Here is a 19,473-nt window from a genome sequence, read left to right on the forward strand (position 1 = left end):
TGTATCCTGCTTCCTAGGACTGGACCCTGAGAGGGCTACAAATAAACTGGAAAATGTCTATAAAGTTCATTCTAGATATAAAGAACCTGAAAGGTCTCCATTCAAGGAGCTTACAATCTAGTTCTGAAAATAAGTAATTATGAAAAGAAAGAATAAGGAAAAATATCTCCGCCTAGTAGCCTGAGTTGATCTTACCAAGTTTAGAGGAGGGGCTCAGGGAAGATTTCATAGATGTGCCACAGTCCTGAAGGACTAAAAGGATTTCAGTAACAAGTAAGATGGACTGTAGGCAGGGGAAAGGCCTAAGCAAAATGCAGAAAAGTAGGTGGGAAGAGAACAGAACTAGGTTTTATGGAGGGGAGGACAGCAGGTAGACTCGGGCTGTCTCAGGGAGACCTACATAGTTGCAATGTGGTTAAAAGGAGGCCAAGGTGTTTGGGGCAGATTGAGACAAAAGTAGGGCCGGGAAAGTGTCTAATGGATAGGACTGTTAAGATATTTTAGTAGTTTCTAAAGGAGGAACCTGGGGCCTGGGTTAGTGCTATAAGGAAATGAGAGAAGAGACAATGCAGAAGGAAGAGTGCTCAAAAACTGGTTGAATTTGAAAGATGAATATGAGAAATTTAAAAAGATGAGACAAAAGAGACAGGCTGATTTGAGATCACAAAGATTTTTAGACTAAAGGGCATAGAGCTGAAACTTTTTTTCCCTTACCTTCACCAGAAATTTCTCTCCAGGGATTTGGTGGGTACATAAATGCAGCATTTTGGATTTGGTCATTTATATCTTCATCTTCATTAAAAGGAAATGTGCCACTGAGGCTAACATAGACGATAACTCCCACTGACCACATATCTAGAGAACGGTTGTAACCTTTGCTCCTGAGAACTTCAGGGGCTAAGTACGCCGGAGTTCCTACCACAGATCTCCTGAATGACTTTTCACCAATGATGCGTGCAAAACCAAAGTCACACAGTTTCACCTGGAAATAAAAAGATGATGCTAATTTTGCATTTTCATCTGTCAGTCAATCTATACATACCTGTCCCTAAGTATGATACCGAGTCATTTCAACACACCTGCCAACATATGTACTGATTTACGAATGTCAAATGAATGCAGGTGGGGAAATTATAAAATACCCTTTTGCCAAAAGGCAGGTACATTTATAACCCTGTGATGTATTACTGACATAGTGTGAAGAGCTTTCCTAGTGCTTATTTCAAAAAACCAGTTTTTTGAAAGTTCTAGCTTTCAGAATGCCAGAAAAACCAGACTGGTGGTATAAGTGGTCAAAGTTTTATGATGAAATACAAAGGCACTGATTTTTTAGCATTTGGCTTTTAAGGAGCTACTTTTCTACCATCCGTGAGCAGAAATTATGTGTCTCGTTTTTGAATCCTCAGTAAATAGTGCCTGGACACATAAAGGTACTCATAAATTTATGCTGAATGAAAAATAAGTTGGTATTTAAAAACTGACCCTTTATTAAACTGACCCTTAATCCTAGAATCTATATTCCTGAGGATTACTATCAGTTGGCAAGTAAACTGAGGTGTAGTAAAGAGGACTAGTACTGTAGCCCTCAGAAGAGCAAGGCTAGAGTCTGCATGAAAGAATCAGCAAAATGATGACTAGTCAGACTTTGGATCTGGAAAAACGAGGTCTATTTGAAGGTAGTCACAGTCACTACAATATCCTTTTGGAAAGAGTGTTCTAGAAATGTGATGAGCTTGGCAGAGCTCAGAGCCCTTATCTTGCTGCCCATCTTCTAGAAGAAGTTTGGGTTTTAGGGAGTAATGATACATTCAAGCTAAATAAGCAAATGCCAAGTATTTTCCAGAGGAAATGCCCTGACTTACAAAATGTCTTCACAAAAACCATTATGATCAGATGATGAAAAGAGGGATTTGGCCTCTACAACCAACGGTATAACAGTGCCTGGAAAGCAAAGATGAAGGTGTATTCAAATACTTCTTGTTATTACTAAGACATGGACCCTGGTGCATGTTTTATGATTATTCTGTGTCTTTACTGAATGTGGCTCCCTCTAAGTCCTAGAACAGGATTATTAACCATGCAGACATATGAACTCTCTCTGCTGTTGTTGTTACATGCCATATTTCTAGTAACATCTTGATAAAGATGCCATGGCAGTCTGGCAACTGAATAAGAAAGTGTGACCATAGCTAGTACTTGGGCAACAAGAAATGTCAAGGAAATGATGTTTTCCCTTTGTTCCTCTCAGAAGTCAGAAAGTTTTAGCCTCACTGCAGGGGTGTGCATCCTTCGCCCAGACTATTCTGCAGATCAAATGAGATGATAACGTATGGAAACACTTTATTACAAACATCACACCAACTGCTAGGGAACCCTTTTCGACCTCACAATGATAGGGAATCCCTTTTAACAACACAGGCATTACAAAGCAATAGGATTACTTCCTTGTAAGAGTAATTTTTAAAAATAATCTTTTTGGGGTGCCTGGGTGGCTCAGTTGGTTAAGCAATTTCCTTGGGCTCAGGTCATGATCCTGGAGTCTTGGGATTGAGCCCCACATCGTGCTCTCTGCTCAGTGGGAAGCCTGCTTCTCCCTCTGACCCTACCTCCTCTCCTGCTTTCTCTCACTCTCAAAGAAATAAAATCTTTAAAAAATATATATTTTTCTTTGAATGACAATTTGAGTTGTATTTAACTCAGGTAAAATAAATCATTGTCCTTGGTCTAGCCATCTAACTATGCATTTTTCAAACAAACAAATAAATAAATAAATAATAGTTTGTCAACAGATATTCTAGCTGATTGGAAGATTCACCAGTGATAACCATGAAAAACATTTATGGGTACTCCCAACAATATATTATTCCTCAGGAAAACTTCCAAACTACGGGTTTATGAAGCATTTTCTTAGGTTATGAAATAATTTTGAAACAGGATCAACATTCTTTAGTGAAATGAAATTTAACCAAGTAAAAAAATCAATGCATCCCACACAGGACACAGACATATAAACATACATGCTTGAGTGCACAAAGGGGATATATATGTGTGAGTGATGACAGTAATGGGAAATGTAATTCTTCCACAGGTTTTGGTGAAATGTTTGAAATAAAGTGCTCTGAAGAGGAAGGAAAATTGGCTGCCTGCCTCAAAACCTAGTGTCTCCCCCCTCTAAATCTAGTGTCCCCTACTACAGGGTTACCCGTTTTTATGGGGAATTTGTCCCAAGCACCAGGCACCAGCCAAGATTGACTCTCCTCGCTTCATTCCCAAACCCCAGGAAGAAGTGAACTGCAGTCCATGTGCAAAAAGTTATTCCTTGAGGTCTGGTTAAGTCCAAAAAGTCTTAATGAAAATAATATAATAAGGTCGGAGTTCAAATTATGTCAAGTATTAATCCTCACTGGCAGTTATAGGCCAATTCCTTCTGTTAAGATGGCTATAAGTCTGAATTTACTGCTTTCCCTTTTATTACTTGGCTGCTCTGTAATACTGTCAGATACTTAAAAAGGTTCTAAAGAGTATCTCACCTGAGGAAATGGCTCCGCTGATGCGAGCAGCACATTTTCCGGCTTTAAATCACAGTGCACAATATTTTTAAAATGTAGATTCCTCAAGGCAACTAGGATCTGTTATTGAAGAAAACAATTTTTTCAGTGCTTCGAAAAAATCATAAACCCCCACCTGAGCTCTTGAATGGTATGATAATTTGAAAAGTCTACTACAGTTTGTCAAGTTTTAACTTAAGTGTTACTCTGTTCTTCAAAGTTAAAAATTCCCAAAATAACCCAAAATGTAAAAGCATGCCATTTCTCTGTTTTCAAGTACTGTTTAAAAAAAAAAAAAAAAAAAAGTTAAAGTACCTGTGTGACCATGAATTTAGTAATTCGTTCTGGAAGTCGACTTTTCTCACTGGATAGAATCATTTCCAACATATCTCCGTGCAGTTTTTCCATTACTACAAAAACTCGTTCTGGAGTTTCAAACATACATTCCAGGTTTACAATCCCAGGATGGTGCAAATTCTGGAGAGTTGCAGGATACGGATATGACCAACATAAGTAGAAAAATAATTTTACTATGCAAACATCTAACAATGTACTGCGACTGTCTGGAATACATGGCATAGAAAGAAAAACAAAAATAAGCTGTAAAAGCAAACGAATAGGATCATGGATCGGATTTTCCAAGATCTGTAGTGCAATGGATGCCCTGAGGGGAAAGGAGGTCTTTCCAGTTAATTACATAAGTGTCCTTGTCCATTACTACTACATTTTTCTTCCTCATCTTTTTAGTCTTCTGACGCTGTGGTAATTTTATGCTGTCCATGAACAGACACCAACTGCCAATCAAATTTTAGCTAACTACACAGAGCTTTGGCTCTTTGGGGCTGTATCTGTGGAGGTCTGTGCTCAAGAGATGGTTCTGTTTTTAGGGTAGTTATTTATCTAAGTCTGCATTCTCAATCATATCTGCATTTGGTTTTCCTGCTTTCAGGCTCAAGATCTCTACCTCCATCTTCACGCTTCTTAAGCACCACTATGTTACCAGGGTTGCAAAAATATAAACCTGAATGTGACACTGTTTCTGCTAATAAAAAAGCCATCTATCTTACTGATTAAAAAACAAAAAACAAAAACCTTCCTCAAAAGCAAATTATCTTAAGTCAACTATGCTCAAAAATATTCCATGGTTTTCTAGTCCTGGATATAAATCTATTCCTCTGCTTAGACTTTCATATCTTCATTAAAGGTGATTAAACTTTTTATTATTAGAAGTATATTTTTGTTATGTTTTTATCTTTATTATAGGTACCTAATTATGCTAAAAGGAGAAACTTCTTTTTGGCTTATGTGAGGCTGAACACCATCTCTAAAATGTTTTTTGAATTTGCCATTATCTCTCAATTCCCATCGTGGTGGCTTTAATTCCAGCTCACATTACCTCTCTCTAAGTCGATTAGTTTTCACCTAACACTATATATACATGCAACAATGTTTATCCCACGGTACTGTGTCATGTGCACGCATCTCACTCTGTATCCTAGTAAGTTCCCTGACAGCAGAGACTGTCTTAGTCATTTTAGCTCAATGTCTGGTGTTTTTAAAAATGACTAGCAAGTGTAAAATACTGTTTACTAATCAACTTAAAATAATTTAATGAGATGGTATTCCAAGCAGCAAAATTAAAAAAAAAAATGAGAATTTTATATAGTAAACAAAAGTGACATGGGTGTGATAATAGTAGTGAGCAGGGGAAGATTCAGAATATCACAAATTTGATCAACATAGAATTCTAAGTGTGGCTGGCTATCCCCATGCTGTAGTTGTCTTGAAAGTTCTTCCCCACCCCCAGTCCTGTAAACTGTACACAAACACAAAAACAGAAGTATGCTATAACATTATTGTCTCTTAACATCCTCTGTTTGTTTAAATGTCCTGTTTCCTCTGGAGTCTTTTGGTAAATTATACTTTCATAGAGAATCATTTTCTCGAGGTTTTCAAATTTATTTGATAGAGCTGGAAAAGGCAGCATCTTAAAATGCCTTTAAATTTTTTTCACTATTTGTGGTCCTCTCCCCAAGATGTTCTTATTTCTCTTATTTTTGCTTTCCTTTATTATTCATTCTTTAACCTCTTGAGTTGGATTCTTAATTCACTTATTTTCATTCTTCCTTGTGTAAATATTTGAGGTTATAAATTTTCTGAGCAATAGTCTAAAAGCTGATACCCAATATTTTCACAATTATTTTCTAAATACTTTGAAATCTTGATTTTGCTCTTTAAAAATTAAGAGATTTAAAAAACTTTCGGGTGGTGGGAGCTTTTGTTTTTCGATTTTGTAATTTATTTCTAGTATTACTGCATTAGGATCAAAGAATACCATCTATCCTGCTTTTTTATTTTTATTATTTTTTTTAATATAATTTTTTATTTTTTATATATCCTGCTTTTTTAAATGAATGAGTTCTTTGTTTTTAGGGTACAGACTCAGCATACAGTGGTTGATTACCTTACGCGGTTTAGGCCGTCCACGTCGTTAGTTTGGCTACTTCATCTCGCAGGACTGCTGCTGCGCTGGTCAGTTTCTCCCCGCCTCCTCTCTAGCTCTCCTTTCTAAAGGCCACTGCTGCTATCTGGTGTGGTCTGCCCTCTTCCACTATTAAAGGGCGCTTCATCCCTTCACTTACTGTGTTCTCCCTTAAATTAAATTTCAGAAGATCATGACCCCCTTCACTTTCTTCTGTTTGAGGAGGCACCTAGAGAGGATCTCACAATTATACAATTCAGAAGAGCCAGCAAAAACAGCCCTTACTGTGGTGCCTCTTCCTGCATGCACTCTTGGCTCCATCGCCAGTGTTTCTGAGAAAACTCCTCTATTTTATAGGTCTGCACTTTCTTCTATTTTTATTAGTTTTTTAAAAAATTTCTGTTTGTCATTTTTCTTATAGCTTTTAGGGGACTCTCAAAAAGAGAAAGGGAAAATGGTGAATATACCACAGTATTCAAACCAGAAATTTCTTTCTTAAGTTTCTGATGACATTTTCCCATTTATGTAAGTAGCCATGAGAGCAACACCATTTTCTCCCATTACTATTCTACAGCCTATGCTTCAGGCAACAGCAAAGACAGTTTTATATTACCATATCCCTATGAAAAAGTAAAAAGCCTCCATTTCCTTCCTGCCCCACAGCACAGTCCCCAGCAGCCATGTTAACAGTTCAGGTAGGTATGGATCCTTTTCTTTACATAACTGTATGTACACATATGCAAGTACACATTACCTTAAGAAATTATACAAATGGAACCATTCCACATTTCCATTTAAAAAATTTAACAACAGGTTATAGATAATCCCCCATATAAACACATTTATTCAATAAACATTAAATGAGTATTTGCTCTGTGCCTGTTACTATGTAGGTAGTCTGGATTCATGAGTGAACAAAACTGACAAATCTCATCTCATGGATAGCTTATTCTAGCAAGGTGGGGTAAACAACAGGTAATAAACTAGTAAATTACCCAGGATGAAGGTGTGGGTGCTATGGAGCGAAGAAAAAGAGGGTAAGGGTGGATGGGAACAGAATGCAAACACCTCATGAGGAAATGCCATTTGGGCAAAGTCTTGAAGGAGGTCAGAGGCTACGCCATGTAGATCTTGGGGGTGACAGCATTCCAGGCAGAGGTAACAGCTAAAGCAAAGTCCTTGAGACAGGACCATATCTGTCATATTTAAGGAATAGCAAGACAGTGTGGCCATCATTCAGAAAAGAGACTCAATTTGCTGAGCGTAGTCTACTGTGGAACCTTTTCAAAAGATTTTGGCTCAGCCTAACAGAATATTTGCAGATGTCCAAAAATGTCATGTCCTCCTTTCTATTAAACCGACAGAAATCCAGAGATCATCATCAAGCACTCAGGAGAGAGGCTGGATGTTCCTGAGTAAACTAGAAGGTCACTGCTTAATCAATGATTCTAGAATTGTTCCTCCCTGCCACTGGAAAGGCCAAAACTGTAGTTTCAGTCAGATCTTCAGTCTTTACCTCCTGACCTTTCTTGAAAAAGGGGAAGACATGGGGAAGAAAAACCAAGGATGTCAGTGGGGCTGCAGAGAACAGAGAATACCAGAATCAATTGCCAGGCAGGGTTCAGCCAGCCTTTGAGGTTGTCTAATGAGGACTACATCCAAGAAGAATCATGGGCAAAGATGGGAAAGGATGACACAGCGGACGGGAGGTGGGGAGCCAAAGGGCAGAGTGAGCAGAGGGAGCGCAGTACATTCCTTTCAGTCCATGTGCAAGAGTCTAGTTCAAATGCTCATCTGACTAAATCTCGTGTAATGAATTTCAGCAAATGAGTATTTGAAGTTTCCGTTAAAAAATGTTTTTACCACATTCAGATTGTTCTGAGAATTGTAATTCAAGTACAAAGTAGGCTAAAGTTGATCTTTATATTTAGCTGACCTCCTAATCAAATGTGGGGACATAGGTATCCAAGTATTTTGAGCTTCTGGAGTGACAGATTAGGTTTTTACTTTTGTTGTTGTTGTTGTTAAGACATTGCTGATGAAAATGTGTTCTAAACTACTATCTTAATGGCAGTTCTTGTAACTCCTAGATTACTCTAACTTAATTTTTCCTTTAAAAAAAAAAAGACTTAAGGATATAATATAGATGCCCACCAGCCTCCTACTGAGCCCAAAGGTCACAATATGAAAACAGAAGAAAAAACAAACATTCTTATCAGCACACTCAACAGACTTGCATTTAAAAACTCACAAATCAAATATTAAAACCAATACAAAGCAACTTGGATTTTTTACCTGTAAAATAGCCACTTCATTACGGAGTTGACTTTCCTGTTTTGTGGGGAATCTCATCTTATCAATTACTTTAATAGCCACATCCCTTCCAGTCTTTCTGTGTTTTCCTATTAAAAAAAAAAAAAAAAAGTATAGAAAAGAAAGAAAAAGCAAGTTGACAGTTCATATACAATATGAAAGCTTTATGAGGAAGTTGAACAAAGACTGAAACTAATATGTTTTTACTCTTGGATTTCTTTTCTTTGGCTGATTTTGTTCTTTCTCCTTCACTCACCTTTAACTTTTAGAAGTAAATTACATTTTTCCTTAGTAGTTGCCTCTCATAAAGGCAGTTTCATTACTTGAAATGGCAGGAAATTTGAATGAACTTGTTTGCTGAACAATAATCTACCTTGTTAAATGCGTTAACTACTCTGACTTAGTCTTCAGATACTGTCAAGATAGAAGCATTTTATCAATGAATTAATTTTATCACCGAGACAGCACAGTTATTTAACCACATATTAGAGCAAGCCTTAAGGCGGAAAGGCCACTAGAAAGCTACTTAAAGGGGGTTGGCAAAGGAGGAAAAGGATTTAACATTTCTTTTATACTGTAGATTATAGTTTATAAAGTACTTTTATGTACATTAGGCTTAATTAACACCCCTGGGAGCTATGCAGGTCAGATTTTGTTGGCCGCTTTAAACAGATGAAGATACTAATGCACAGTGAGCTTAAATGACTGCCAGTGTCAGGAGTCACAGCGCGATTTCGGGTCTTCGGACCTGACACGACATTCCTGCCAACAGCAGACGAATGGGGCCACATTCGTGCTGGAAATCCAGCAGAGCGTATCCTTGGATAAATGAGCCCACAAAGCCCAACAAAGGCTTCAAGCCATTTATTTTCTCCCACAAACATCCTTATGAGTGAGCTGTGAGGAGAGATAAAGTAAGTACTGTGAAACAATTTCCTGACGCTTTCTGTTACTCTGTAAAGCGAGCAGCTGCGATTAAAGAACACGCAGAGTGAATAGGGCAGAGCTAGAAGAAAGCATGTCAGCCCCGGGGGGAACCACTCGACAAACTGTGACAGGACATGACAGCTGGCCAGGGTCTTCCAGTTTCACAGCTTCCTGGAGTATGTATGAGACGCAGCTGGCTGTAGGTCGCTTACCTCCATAGACGATGCCAAACTGGCCTGAACCAAGCACCTCATCGGCAAAGATCTGGTAAACAGTGCTAATATCCTGTTTGGGAAAGAGGAAGCGGCGTTATTTCTCTGTTCAATACTGGCAGTATCTCTGACTCTTTTTATTCTAATACTGAACACCTTTCTGTTTTTAGGAGAGAGGCAGCTAAGTTTCCTAACATATTTTATGAACACAAACTTTCCACGCCCTAGAAAACCCCAATTGTATTACTATGACTTTTAATATGCAAGTACAATGTATTCTGTAACAAGGCCTTTGGGGGAAAAGCGCTTTGAATAAAAGAAAGTCTTGTATTTAGTAAGTCATGATCTATAAAAAGTAAATTAACATTAAAAAATTAACAAAATTTTACCTATTACACCATTAAAGAGATTTGCTATCTTTGATTTGAGAGAAAAACTGAGAAGGTTTATATTATTGCGATCAGGCTGATCTGAAAGCCTGATGAAAGGGCACCTGTGAGAAAGTCTGCAGCTCAGATCCCTCCCCATCCTCATCCCCCTCTCCCGTCCTCCTAGGTGGTGGCTGTTGCTGTGGGAATATTCCTGGCTGGAGCTCTCCAGCCCCTCCCTAGCGCTTCAATCAGGGGCTCCCTTGTCCAGGTATGGGCCCGCAGTCTGGCGTTTGAAGTCAGGGGCTCCATCTCTGCCAGTGTTACACTCCCTGCCAGCACCCGTGTCGTGGTAGCAACTCATACGGAATGGTACAGACCTCAATTTCTCGCTGGTAAAGGGGATACAGTAACATCTATTTCACTGTATTTTTAAGTAAGTTAAATGAGGATATATACCAAGTGTCAAGTCCGGGGCTTGGCATATAAAATCAGTAATTCCATAAGTCTGATGTCCTAATTTCTGTTGAAATTAGGTAATCTTTAAATTGTTGACTTCCCTGGGTCTTGACTCTCTCACCTGTAACAAAGTATTGGTCTACACCTCTAGGTTCCTCCTAATTTAAAAACTGCCTACCATTTTATGATTGTCATCAACACTTATTGAGCCCTAACTGTATAGATGACTCTGTAAAAGGTAGCTAATTTGTAAAAACAGACCTAGTTAAGAGGCTTATGATGTATTAGGGAAACATAAAAATCTATTAAAAAGATAAATAATTCAGGACATACCAGGGTCAGATAAATTCAACTTATTTGTAGAGGCTCTCCTAACACCTTTTCTTTACTAACTCCCCAGAATAACCTGTACTTCCCATTCCCTCTGAAAAGAATATATTGACTGTATAAAATGCATGTGGCATCCCAACAAATAACTCTTAAAACTGAATTTGTTCCCAAACCCATTATGCCAAATGTTATAGATTATATAGTTTAATTACAAAAAGTTAAATAAGTATACTATATAAGTCAATAAAACATTAGAAATTTCTATGAAAGCAAAGTAGTTTTAGAAACTCCATAAAGGGGGCACCTGGTGGTACTGTCAGTTAAGCATCCGACTCTTGGTTTTGGCTCATGTCATGATCTCAGGGTTGTGAGATCGAGCCCTGCACTGGGCTCCGTGCTCAGTGTCAGATCTGCTTGAGATTATCTCTCCCTCTGTCCCTCCTCCTTGTGTTCTCTCTCTTAAATAAATAACTCTTAAAAAAAAAAAACACACAAAACTCTATAAAGGTGAGACACTAAAACTACAGCTGTCAATTTATTTATGAGCAAAATAAATACCAAAGATTGTGGGGTAAGGATTCTGTTCTCAGAATACTTCACAAGTATCCCTGGTTCTACTTTAAAGAAACAAAAATTAGAAATTTTAGAGAATCCATTAGGGGTGTTGTTGTATAATAAGAACTTGACTGGCCTTTGTCCCTAGTTCCAAAGAGAGAGATTCTAAATCCTTAGAATTTCTCAAGTCATAGGAGTATCTTATATATTATGGTATTCATGAGCCCCTTGGATCACACCAGAATTATGCTAACAAAATGATTCAGGATGGAGTAGAGTCACCAGAAAGACCAACCATATGATTACAGTGTTAGGGCTTTGAACTGGTCCAAACTCAGGGGAGGAGAAGGGGCAGTAAGAGATGGAGTTCAATCATGTGGCCAATGCTTCAGTCAATCATGCCTACTTAATGAGATTCCAATAAAAACTCTGTACACTAAGGCCCAGGTGACTTTGCAGGCTGGTGACAGATCACTGTGCAGTAGGGTTGCATGTCCTGATTTCAGGGAGAGAATGCAGAAGCTCTACATTCAGAACCCTCCCAGACTATATCCTATGTGTCTTTGGTTGGCTGACCCTGATTTTTATCTGTTACAATAAGGCTGTAAATCTAAATCCAGCACTTTCCTGAGTTCTGAGTCATTCTAGTGAGTTGCTGAACCTCAGTGTGGGTTTGTGGGAATCCCGACTCTGTAGCCAGTTGGTCAGAAGTATGGATGAACTGGGGACCCCTGCACTTGTGGCTGGTGTCTCAAGTGAGAGCAGCTTTGTTAGGAACTGTGCCCTTAACCTGTGGAGTCTGCATAAAATCAGGGCATGAGCATGGGAACTGCAGTACTATGTTAAAGGTGTGCCTGATGCAAGAAAGACGAGGTGGAACTCTACTTAACAGACCCATACTTAAAGAAGTCTCATCCCTGTGACAAAAGTAAATCAATATGTATATATATGTGTTTTAAGGTATAATGAAAATTTTAAGATTTATAAGAATCATTTTTACATGCTTCCCAACTTTAATCAATTTTTTGTTTAACCAAGGAAATTTTGATTCTAATCAAATTAGATGAGGGAACATCCACTAGTCAAATAATAACTGCTAGAAAAGGCTTTCACAAAGACCAATTCTGAACCTCTTCCCTTCTCAGCTATGAATGGATATGCCCCTCAAGTTCTCAGGGGATCCTTCAAAGTTAGTGACCTCATGTTTGTGTAATTCCCCTCTTCCTCTCCCAAAATCTGGTTACCTACCACTACAAGAGACACACAGATTACATCTCCTTGAAACCCTCTATTCCCTGTAACACTACTGGATAGCCAGTCTCTTCATGCAGTTAGAAAAGCCAACATGTATATGCTACAGGGGTATTACAGCCGGAGGCCCCAAGTGGAGGATGGCGAGATTTTTATCAAAGACATTTTTAGACAGCCAATGAACTATTTTATGACTTCTTTTTTGAATCTTTTTTCTTATCCAGGGTTGGCAAATCAGTTACAGGCCAAATCCAGCCTGCTGTCTCTTTTGTATGGGCTCCTGATATACGAATCAACTTTACATTTTAAATGGTTAAAAGGGAAAATAATAAAAGCATTTTTTGACATGTGAAAATGATAAAAATTCAAATTCAAGTGTCTATAAATAGTTATATTGGGACACAGTTATGCTCATTCCTTTATGCACTGCCTATGGATGCTTTCTCATGACCATGGCAGAGTAAAGTAATAGGGTGTGGACCCCAGAGCCTAAAATATAGAAAGTATGCTGACCCCTGTCATAATCCCTAACATGTACCTACCTATGCAGCCAAACTTCTTCCATTCACTATTCTTTGAAAGTCTTGTATTAAAAGTCTTGTATGTCCTGCTTCCCTCTATTTGTCCATCCTGGTCCCTGTACCTGCCCTAACTATTGTCTCCCCCCGACCCCCCATCCTCTCCACACTTTAGCCAAAATGCCTTTCCATCCTTGTGGGCACAGCTCAGGCTTCACTTCCTTGAGGAAGCTTTCCCTCCTTCCTTACCAGCAAGAAGTAATCTCTCCCTTCTCTTTGAACTAGTCTATCACTATGTGATATTCTACTATCACTTGTGAAAAAATTATGTTTATTTTCACACTTTAAAAAAATCTGCTTTAGTTTCCTTCATAAAGCAGAACTCCTTAGAGTAGTTATCAGCCACAAAATCTAGCTGGTGCCTTTAGGCCAAGTGCTCAATACTCTGGCCCATGAACTTTTAAAAAATTCAAATATAATTAACATACAATGTTATACTAGTTTTGGATATACAATATAGTCATTTACAATTCTAAATGTTTCTCAGCACTCATCAAGATGAATGTATTCTTAATTCCCTTTATCTACTTCACCATCCCCCCCACCCAACTCCCCTCGGGCAACTACATTTGTTCTCTGTATTTAAGAGTTTGGTTTTTGTCTCTTGAATTTATTTAATAAGATTTTCACATCTTATTTTACCTATTTTAATTACCCAATTTGCTATTTTAGCTGTAATTTTTACTTACCACATTTTCCTGGATCTGACAGTTAGATACAGAGATACTAGTAGACAAATCTTCTGTAAAACAGAAGGATGATGTATGAGAAAAGAAAAAAATTGTTGTATGACTTAACATTAACATTTGCTGATATGTGAATGCCCACACTACATTAAATTTTTAAAAGCGGCTAACATACAGTTAATATAATTATGTTCTTTAAAAAAATTTATCCACACACATAATACTAACCCATCAATAAGAAACTAGTCAAATAAAACATGACACATCCACACAAAGAAATATTATCTAAACACTCAATGGTGTAGAGCTATCCATACTGAGTTAGAAAGCTATCCATGGCATATTAAGTTAGAAAGGCAAGTTGTAAGGCAGCAGCATTTGAATTAAAAACAAAGAAAATATGATACTTCTGGTGAACAAGAGAGGAAGGGTTGGGGAACAAAAACTTTAGTCTTTGTACATTTCCACACTGCCCGCATTTTCTAAAACATAAAAAGCAGGCATTATTTTAATAATAAAGAATTAGATAAATCAGATAAATCTATATACTGACACTGAAATATATCTGATCCCATATTAGTTTAATAGTGGATAAAAGCAAATCGTATTTTTTGTAAAAATAAAAATATAATAATACAGTACAGGTAGTACCAGCTTCCATTCTCCCCAAACCAAGAAATATACACCAAATTGTTAATAATGGTTTTCTCATGGGGGAGATATAGAAGCAGAATAAGGGGATGTGTTACAAGTGTACAGGAAGGGCTGTCTCATTTTATATTCCTTATGACTGTGAAGTTTCTATGTCTATATTACTTTGATAAGCAAAGGAAGTAAGTGACAAGGGAAGAGGGCCACATGGAAAGTATGTAAGAGACTAGGTCTCAAACATCTAGAATCTCAGAGAGAACTCAAAGAAATAAGATATGAAATTTCCTTTAAGATCCCAAATATAAAAATTTAAAACAAGAAAATGTAAGCATACTAGAAGTCAAAAATAAGTAATATGACTGTCAAAGACTGCATTTAAAAATGTTAATCCTAAAATATTTTAACTAATTCAAATATTAATGAACAAAAAAGGCAGAGCCTCAATGATATTAAAGTGTCTAAAGCTTTGTTTTTCAATCATTCCATTTTCCTAGCACAAGTCAGTACTGATTTTATTTCAAATGCCTCCACTGTGTAACTCCACCTAGATTTATCTTCTATTGCTTCCTAGAACTCCACTCCAGAAAATCCAATAGCAGCAGCCAACAACCCAGGAATAGTATTACCAATGTGTCAGAACTGTGCTAAGTGCATTATATGCATTTATTATTATTCCCACTTCAGATTAGTGACTGCAGAGACCAAGATCACAGCCAGTAAGCAACGACTGTGCTTTCATTCTCTACCATCCTCACTCTTAACCCCTCGGTCATTCTGCTTTTAGAGACTCTTATCCCGAGGGAGGAGGTCCATGGATGGGCTGGAGAACAGAGAATATTCCTATATCCCATTATACATAACATTTGTGTTTATGTCCCTGTATCATTTTCTGGGGGAAAAGATCCATGGCTTCAATTAGGATATCAGACTTTGGCCTAAAATCCCCCCGAACTTAAGCAGCACTGTAAATATCCATCTGATTCATCCTCTGAGAGTCAGTATTAAACACCAAACATGTTCACAGTCATTACTTTCATCCCTTTGATCACGCCCGTCTTCCTTAACTAGAGTAACACGATCCCCCTTCACCCTTCCCTTTTGATTTTTCCTATCCTTACCTACTTGAGATCCAGGGTCAAGGTTCAAATCAGATTGTTTCTATCATAAAGTCTCTGCTTACTCCTCCTCTGCATATCTGCATCCCCCAGATAAAGCATTACTCATTTCTGCATTCTACTGCCTTATGCTACCACTTAACACTTATGTTGTATGCCCTTTCTCCCTTAATTTCTGTGTTTCTTTTGCATTCTAGCTCTGAGCCTAGTATAATGCCAAGAATAGATGCATGAAATAATAGAGCTGAACTGAAATAACACACATTTAGGAACTGGCTGATACCTATTTCGATTTAAATATACTTGTCTAATGAATAATGTTTCCCCATAAATAACAACACCAGTAGCATAAAAGTGACATTATGTTATGGCTTTCACTTGATCCTTTATCAAATTTAGGTTTTATTTTATAAATTTTGTTGGTGCAAAGAACACATTTTAATAATTTTTTAGTATTTCTGAATGTTTTAATTCAGTTAAAAGAAAAATGGCATTTATGACTTCATAGATTTCACAAATATGATGTGAACCATAATACTCTATCACCTGTTTATATCCCACCATGAAGCAAAATGCTAGTAGTCTGCTTAAGCCAATGAGAGTTCATGGATACCAAACACTGGCTCTCCTTTCTTTAATGCTGAGAACCCTATAAAGTAGGTACTATTACAGAGAGGTAAGGTTTTGCCTAAGATCATATAACAGGTTGGCAGAACCAGGATTTGAATGTAGGGAAACTGACTCTGAAACCTAGCTCTAGGGGTTTATGTATACATTATAACATAACTATACAAAGGAATTAACTAACAATATTGGTTAGTACAGATGAAGCTTAAAGTAAGCATTAGAAATATATACAGAGGGGTGCCTCAGTGGCTCAGTTGGTTAAGCATCTGCCCTCGGCTGAGGTCATGATTCCAGAGTCCCGGGATCGGGATCGAGATTGAGCAGGGAGTCTGCTTCTCCCTCTGCCCCTCCACTCTGCTCATGCTCGCTCTCTCTCTCTCTCAAGTAAATCTTAAAAAAAAAAAAAGAAAAGAAAGAAAGAAATACATGCAGAAACACAACCACACCCACAAAATGCGAGGGGGAGAAAAGCCATCAACAAGCTTATTGCTTACTGTGATCTCTCCCTTGCCCTGGAGAAGTGCAAACACTTGCTTGAGGGGTAACAGGCATGAGAGCTTGGCGAATTGCTTTTTCCCAGCTCTGTGCTACATCAACTCCAACTCCAGTGGCAGCAAGAACAGGATTGTGGGAGCTATCCCCATTGTTCTCCCCAACAAAGTATACCATAGTATCAGTGATGATTTCAAAACAGTGTGGGTTGCTGCCTTGTGAAATGTTTGTGAAATCTTGTGGCGAAGATATGCGGAGAATTTCTGAAAGTGGGATTTCCTGAAGTAAAAAATTAAGCATTAAAAGATATGAATACATCTTTGTTTTTATTTTCAAATACACTAACAGAGATATGCGTTTTTAATGAATGCATTAAGATGAACACAAGTATGTGGTACATGGAACACACAGTCAAGTCTTATGATAGTATCTGCCTGGAATGATCTGCACGCCCAACAATGCCGAAGGCAGAGCATGGAGTATGATCACTAAGCCAGTGATTCAGGCCTGCAGCAGGTCACTAGACTGTAAGGAAGGAGAGGATCCTGGAGGGTAAATGCCACTATATGCAACACTTGTCACTTTCCAATTGTCATTAAATCAACTCAACAATTACTTCTCTACCAGAGGCTGCTGCAAGATACAGCCCTCAGAGAAGAACAAAGCAAAAATAAGAGCAAACAAAAGTAGAATGTTAGTACAGGGTGTTCAAGCATTCCATCTGGTTCTGCCCATAAATGTAACAAGTATTTATAGGAAATCCATTCCCTAATGCAAAGAAAGTACTGAAAAGGACGCAACCAGATCAAAGCAAGTCTAGTTTCTATTCTCTTTCTTAAGGATACAATTGCTACACTCTGCTATTTTGTCTGGTGTCTCTGACACACAAAGGGTGGAGCAAGCCAAGCAAAGAAGACTAGACAGAGGTGAAGAAGCTGCTTCTGGGGATCAGGGCCTCACAGATAAAATGGAGCGTAGAGAACACCAAATCCCACAGTGGCCTCTTCTGGGCAGGTGACGATCATGGGACTTACTACACTGCCCAACCTAAATCACAGCATTCAAAAGGCAATCAATAGCAACCTGACAAGCAGGCCAAAACCAAAGGAACACACAACGAAAAACAACTTTGGGCAGCAGGGCTACTGTGAGGGGTGAAATGGAGGGGTGTGGGACAGTTATTTCAACACGGAACTTAACAGTGCCTTTTATACAGGACATTAGGCAGAGTCAAAATAGGTATATGCCAATATAATAATTAATGAATATTACTTGAATATTTGGAAAATATATAATGTTTCAATGTACATATTTTTCAAAATATGTATAATTTTTACCTTATAATACTTTGATCCAGATTCATTTTGAAACAAGGTTAGACATTTGCTGTCCAGTCTCCAGTAATGCCTCTTTCTCTATAAAATAAAGGACATAAAAGTCTGCGGTATAAAAATAATGGTTCCTCCAAAGTGCCTGTCCCTTTCCTTTCCCTTTCATTTCTACTCATAAGTTTGTATTTCTGTAGGTTTAAAATTCGTGAGGGTCAAAATTCTGTAAATACAAGAAGGATACAGAGTGACAAGTATACTCCCGCCACCATTCACATCTCACTCCAGGTAAGCAATGGTAGTAGGTTTCTAGGCATCCTTTTAGAGAATTTTATGCAGGCATGCTCAAATATATACATGGTATACATGCGCAGGTAGGTAATTTACCTATAGGCTGCATTTCTAATCTGGCTCGCTGGATCAGAAAATATATACACATGTAATTTTGCTAGACAATGTCAATCACCCTTCATAAGATTTGACCCAATTTATAGTATCATCAGCAATATAAGTACCTATCTACTCAAACCTTCACTAATATAGTTATGTTACTTTGATCTTGGCAACACTGATAAATAAAAGCTGGTAATTCAGTGAAATTTTAAACTGTACTTTTTACTAAAAATGAACACTGGGTATGCTGCATAAATAATGAATTTTGGGGCGCCTGGGTGGCTCAGTGGGTTAAGCCGCTGCCTTCGGCTCAGGTCATGATCTCAGGGTCCTGGGATCGAGTCCCATATTGGGCTCTCTTCTCAGCGGGGAGCCTGCTTCCTCCTCTCTCTCTCTGCCTGCCTCTCTGCCTACTTGTGATCTATCTCTGTCAAATAAATAAATAAAATCTTAAAAAAAATAATGAATTTTGGAACACTGAAAAATTAAATTAAATTTTAAAAATTGAGGTTGGGTGGGGGGAAAGAGGGTATAGGTGACTCAATGATCTGAAACCAAAATTCAAAAAAAGAATGAGATCAAGCTCTTATGTTCAAGAGTCATATGTATTTCCTTGATTATGAACTCTGCTGATATTCTTTGCCCATTCTTTGTGCTGTGTGGTCTTTTTCTGATCAATTTATTGTCATCCTTACATATAATGAAATTAATCCTTTTTATTTTTTTTTTATTTTTTATTTTTTAAAGATTTATTTATTTATTTATTTGACAGAAATCACAAGTAGATGGAGAGGCAGGCAGAGAGAGAGAGAGGGAAGCAGGCTCCCTGCTGAGCAGAGAGCCCGATGCGGGACTCGATCCCACGACCCTGAGATCATGACCTGAGCCGAAGGCAGCGGCTTAACCCACTGAGCCACACAGGCGCCCCTGAAATTAATCCTTTTTAAAATGAAATGAATCCTTGTCTAAATTATGACTTCGGGATACTTTCAGTTTGTCATTTGTCTTTGCTTTTGTTTTTTGATATGTGTTTTTGTTTTTTTCTTAACATGCCCCTTTATTTTTAAAAATGAAGCCTTCAGCCATTTTTGGTCACAGTGTAATTAAACGGAAGGTACAGAGATTTCTCATGTACTCCCTTCGCCCCACACATGCAAA

The 19,473-nt window shown here is 38.0% G+C and overlaps 1 protein-coding gene across 4 annotated transcripts in view; it reads right to left on the reverse strand.

The window, feature by feature from the left end:
* Window positions 1-19,473, reverse strand: part of PRKD3 (protein kinase D3) — an 82,375-nt gene that overhangs the window by 4,973 nt on the left and 57,929 nt on the right. For all 4 annotated transcript variants that reach the window (XM_082745654.1, XM_082745656.1, XM_082745655.1 and 1 more), the window contains 8 exons: window positions 17,932-18,009; window positions 16,597-16,873; window positions 13,713-13,765; window positions 9,483-9,555; window positions 8,326-8,432; window positions 3,864-4,025; window positions 3,531-3,629; window positions 715-982 (listed from right to left, as the gene is read on the reverse strand). In XM_082745654.1, the coding sequence (XP_082601780.1) occupies window positions 715-982; window positions 3,531-3,629; window positions 3,864-4,025; window positions 8,326-8,432; window positions 9,483-9,555; window positions 13,713-13,765; window positions 16,597-16,873; window positions 17,932-18,009 (1,117 nt within the window). The remainder of the gene's footprint in view (window positions 1-714; window positions 983-3,530; window positions 3,630-3,863; window positions 4,026-8,325; window positions 8,433-9,482; window positions 9,556-13,712; window positions 13,766-16,596; window positions 16,874-17,931; window positions 18,010-19,473) is intronic.

Source organism: Mustela nivalis (assembly GCF_964662115.1).
Source record: "Mustela nivalis genome assembly, chromosome: 8".
Taxonomy (NCBI): Eukaryota; Metazoa; Chordata; class Mammalia; order Carnivora; family Mustelidae; genus Mustela; species Mustela nivalis.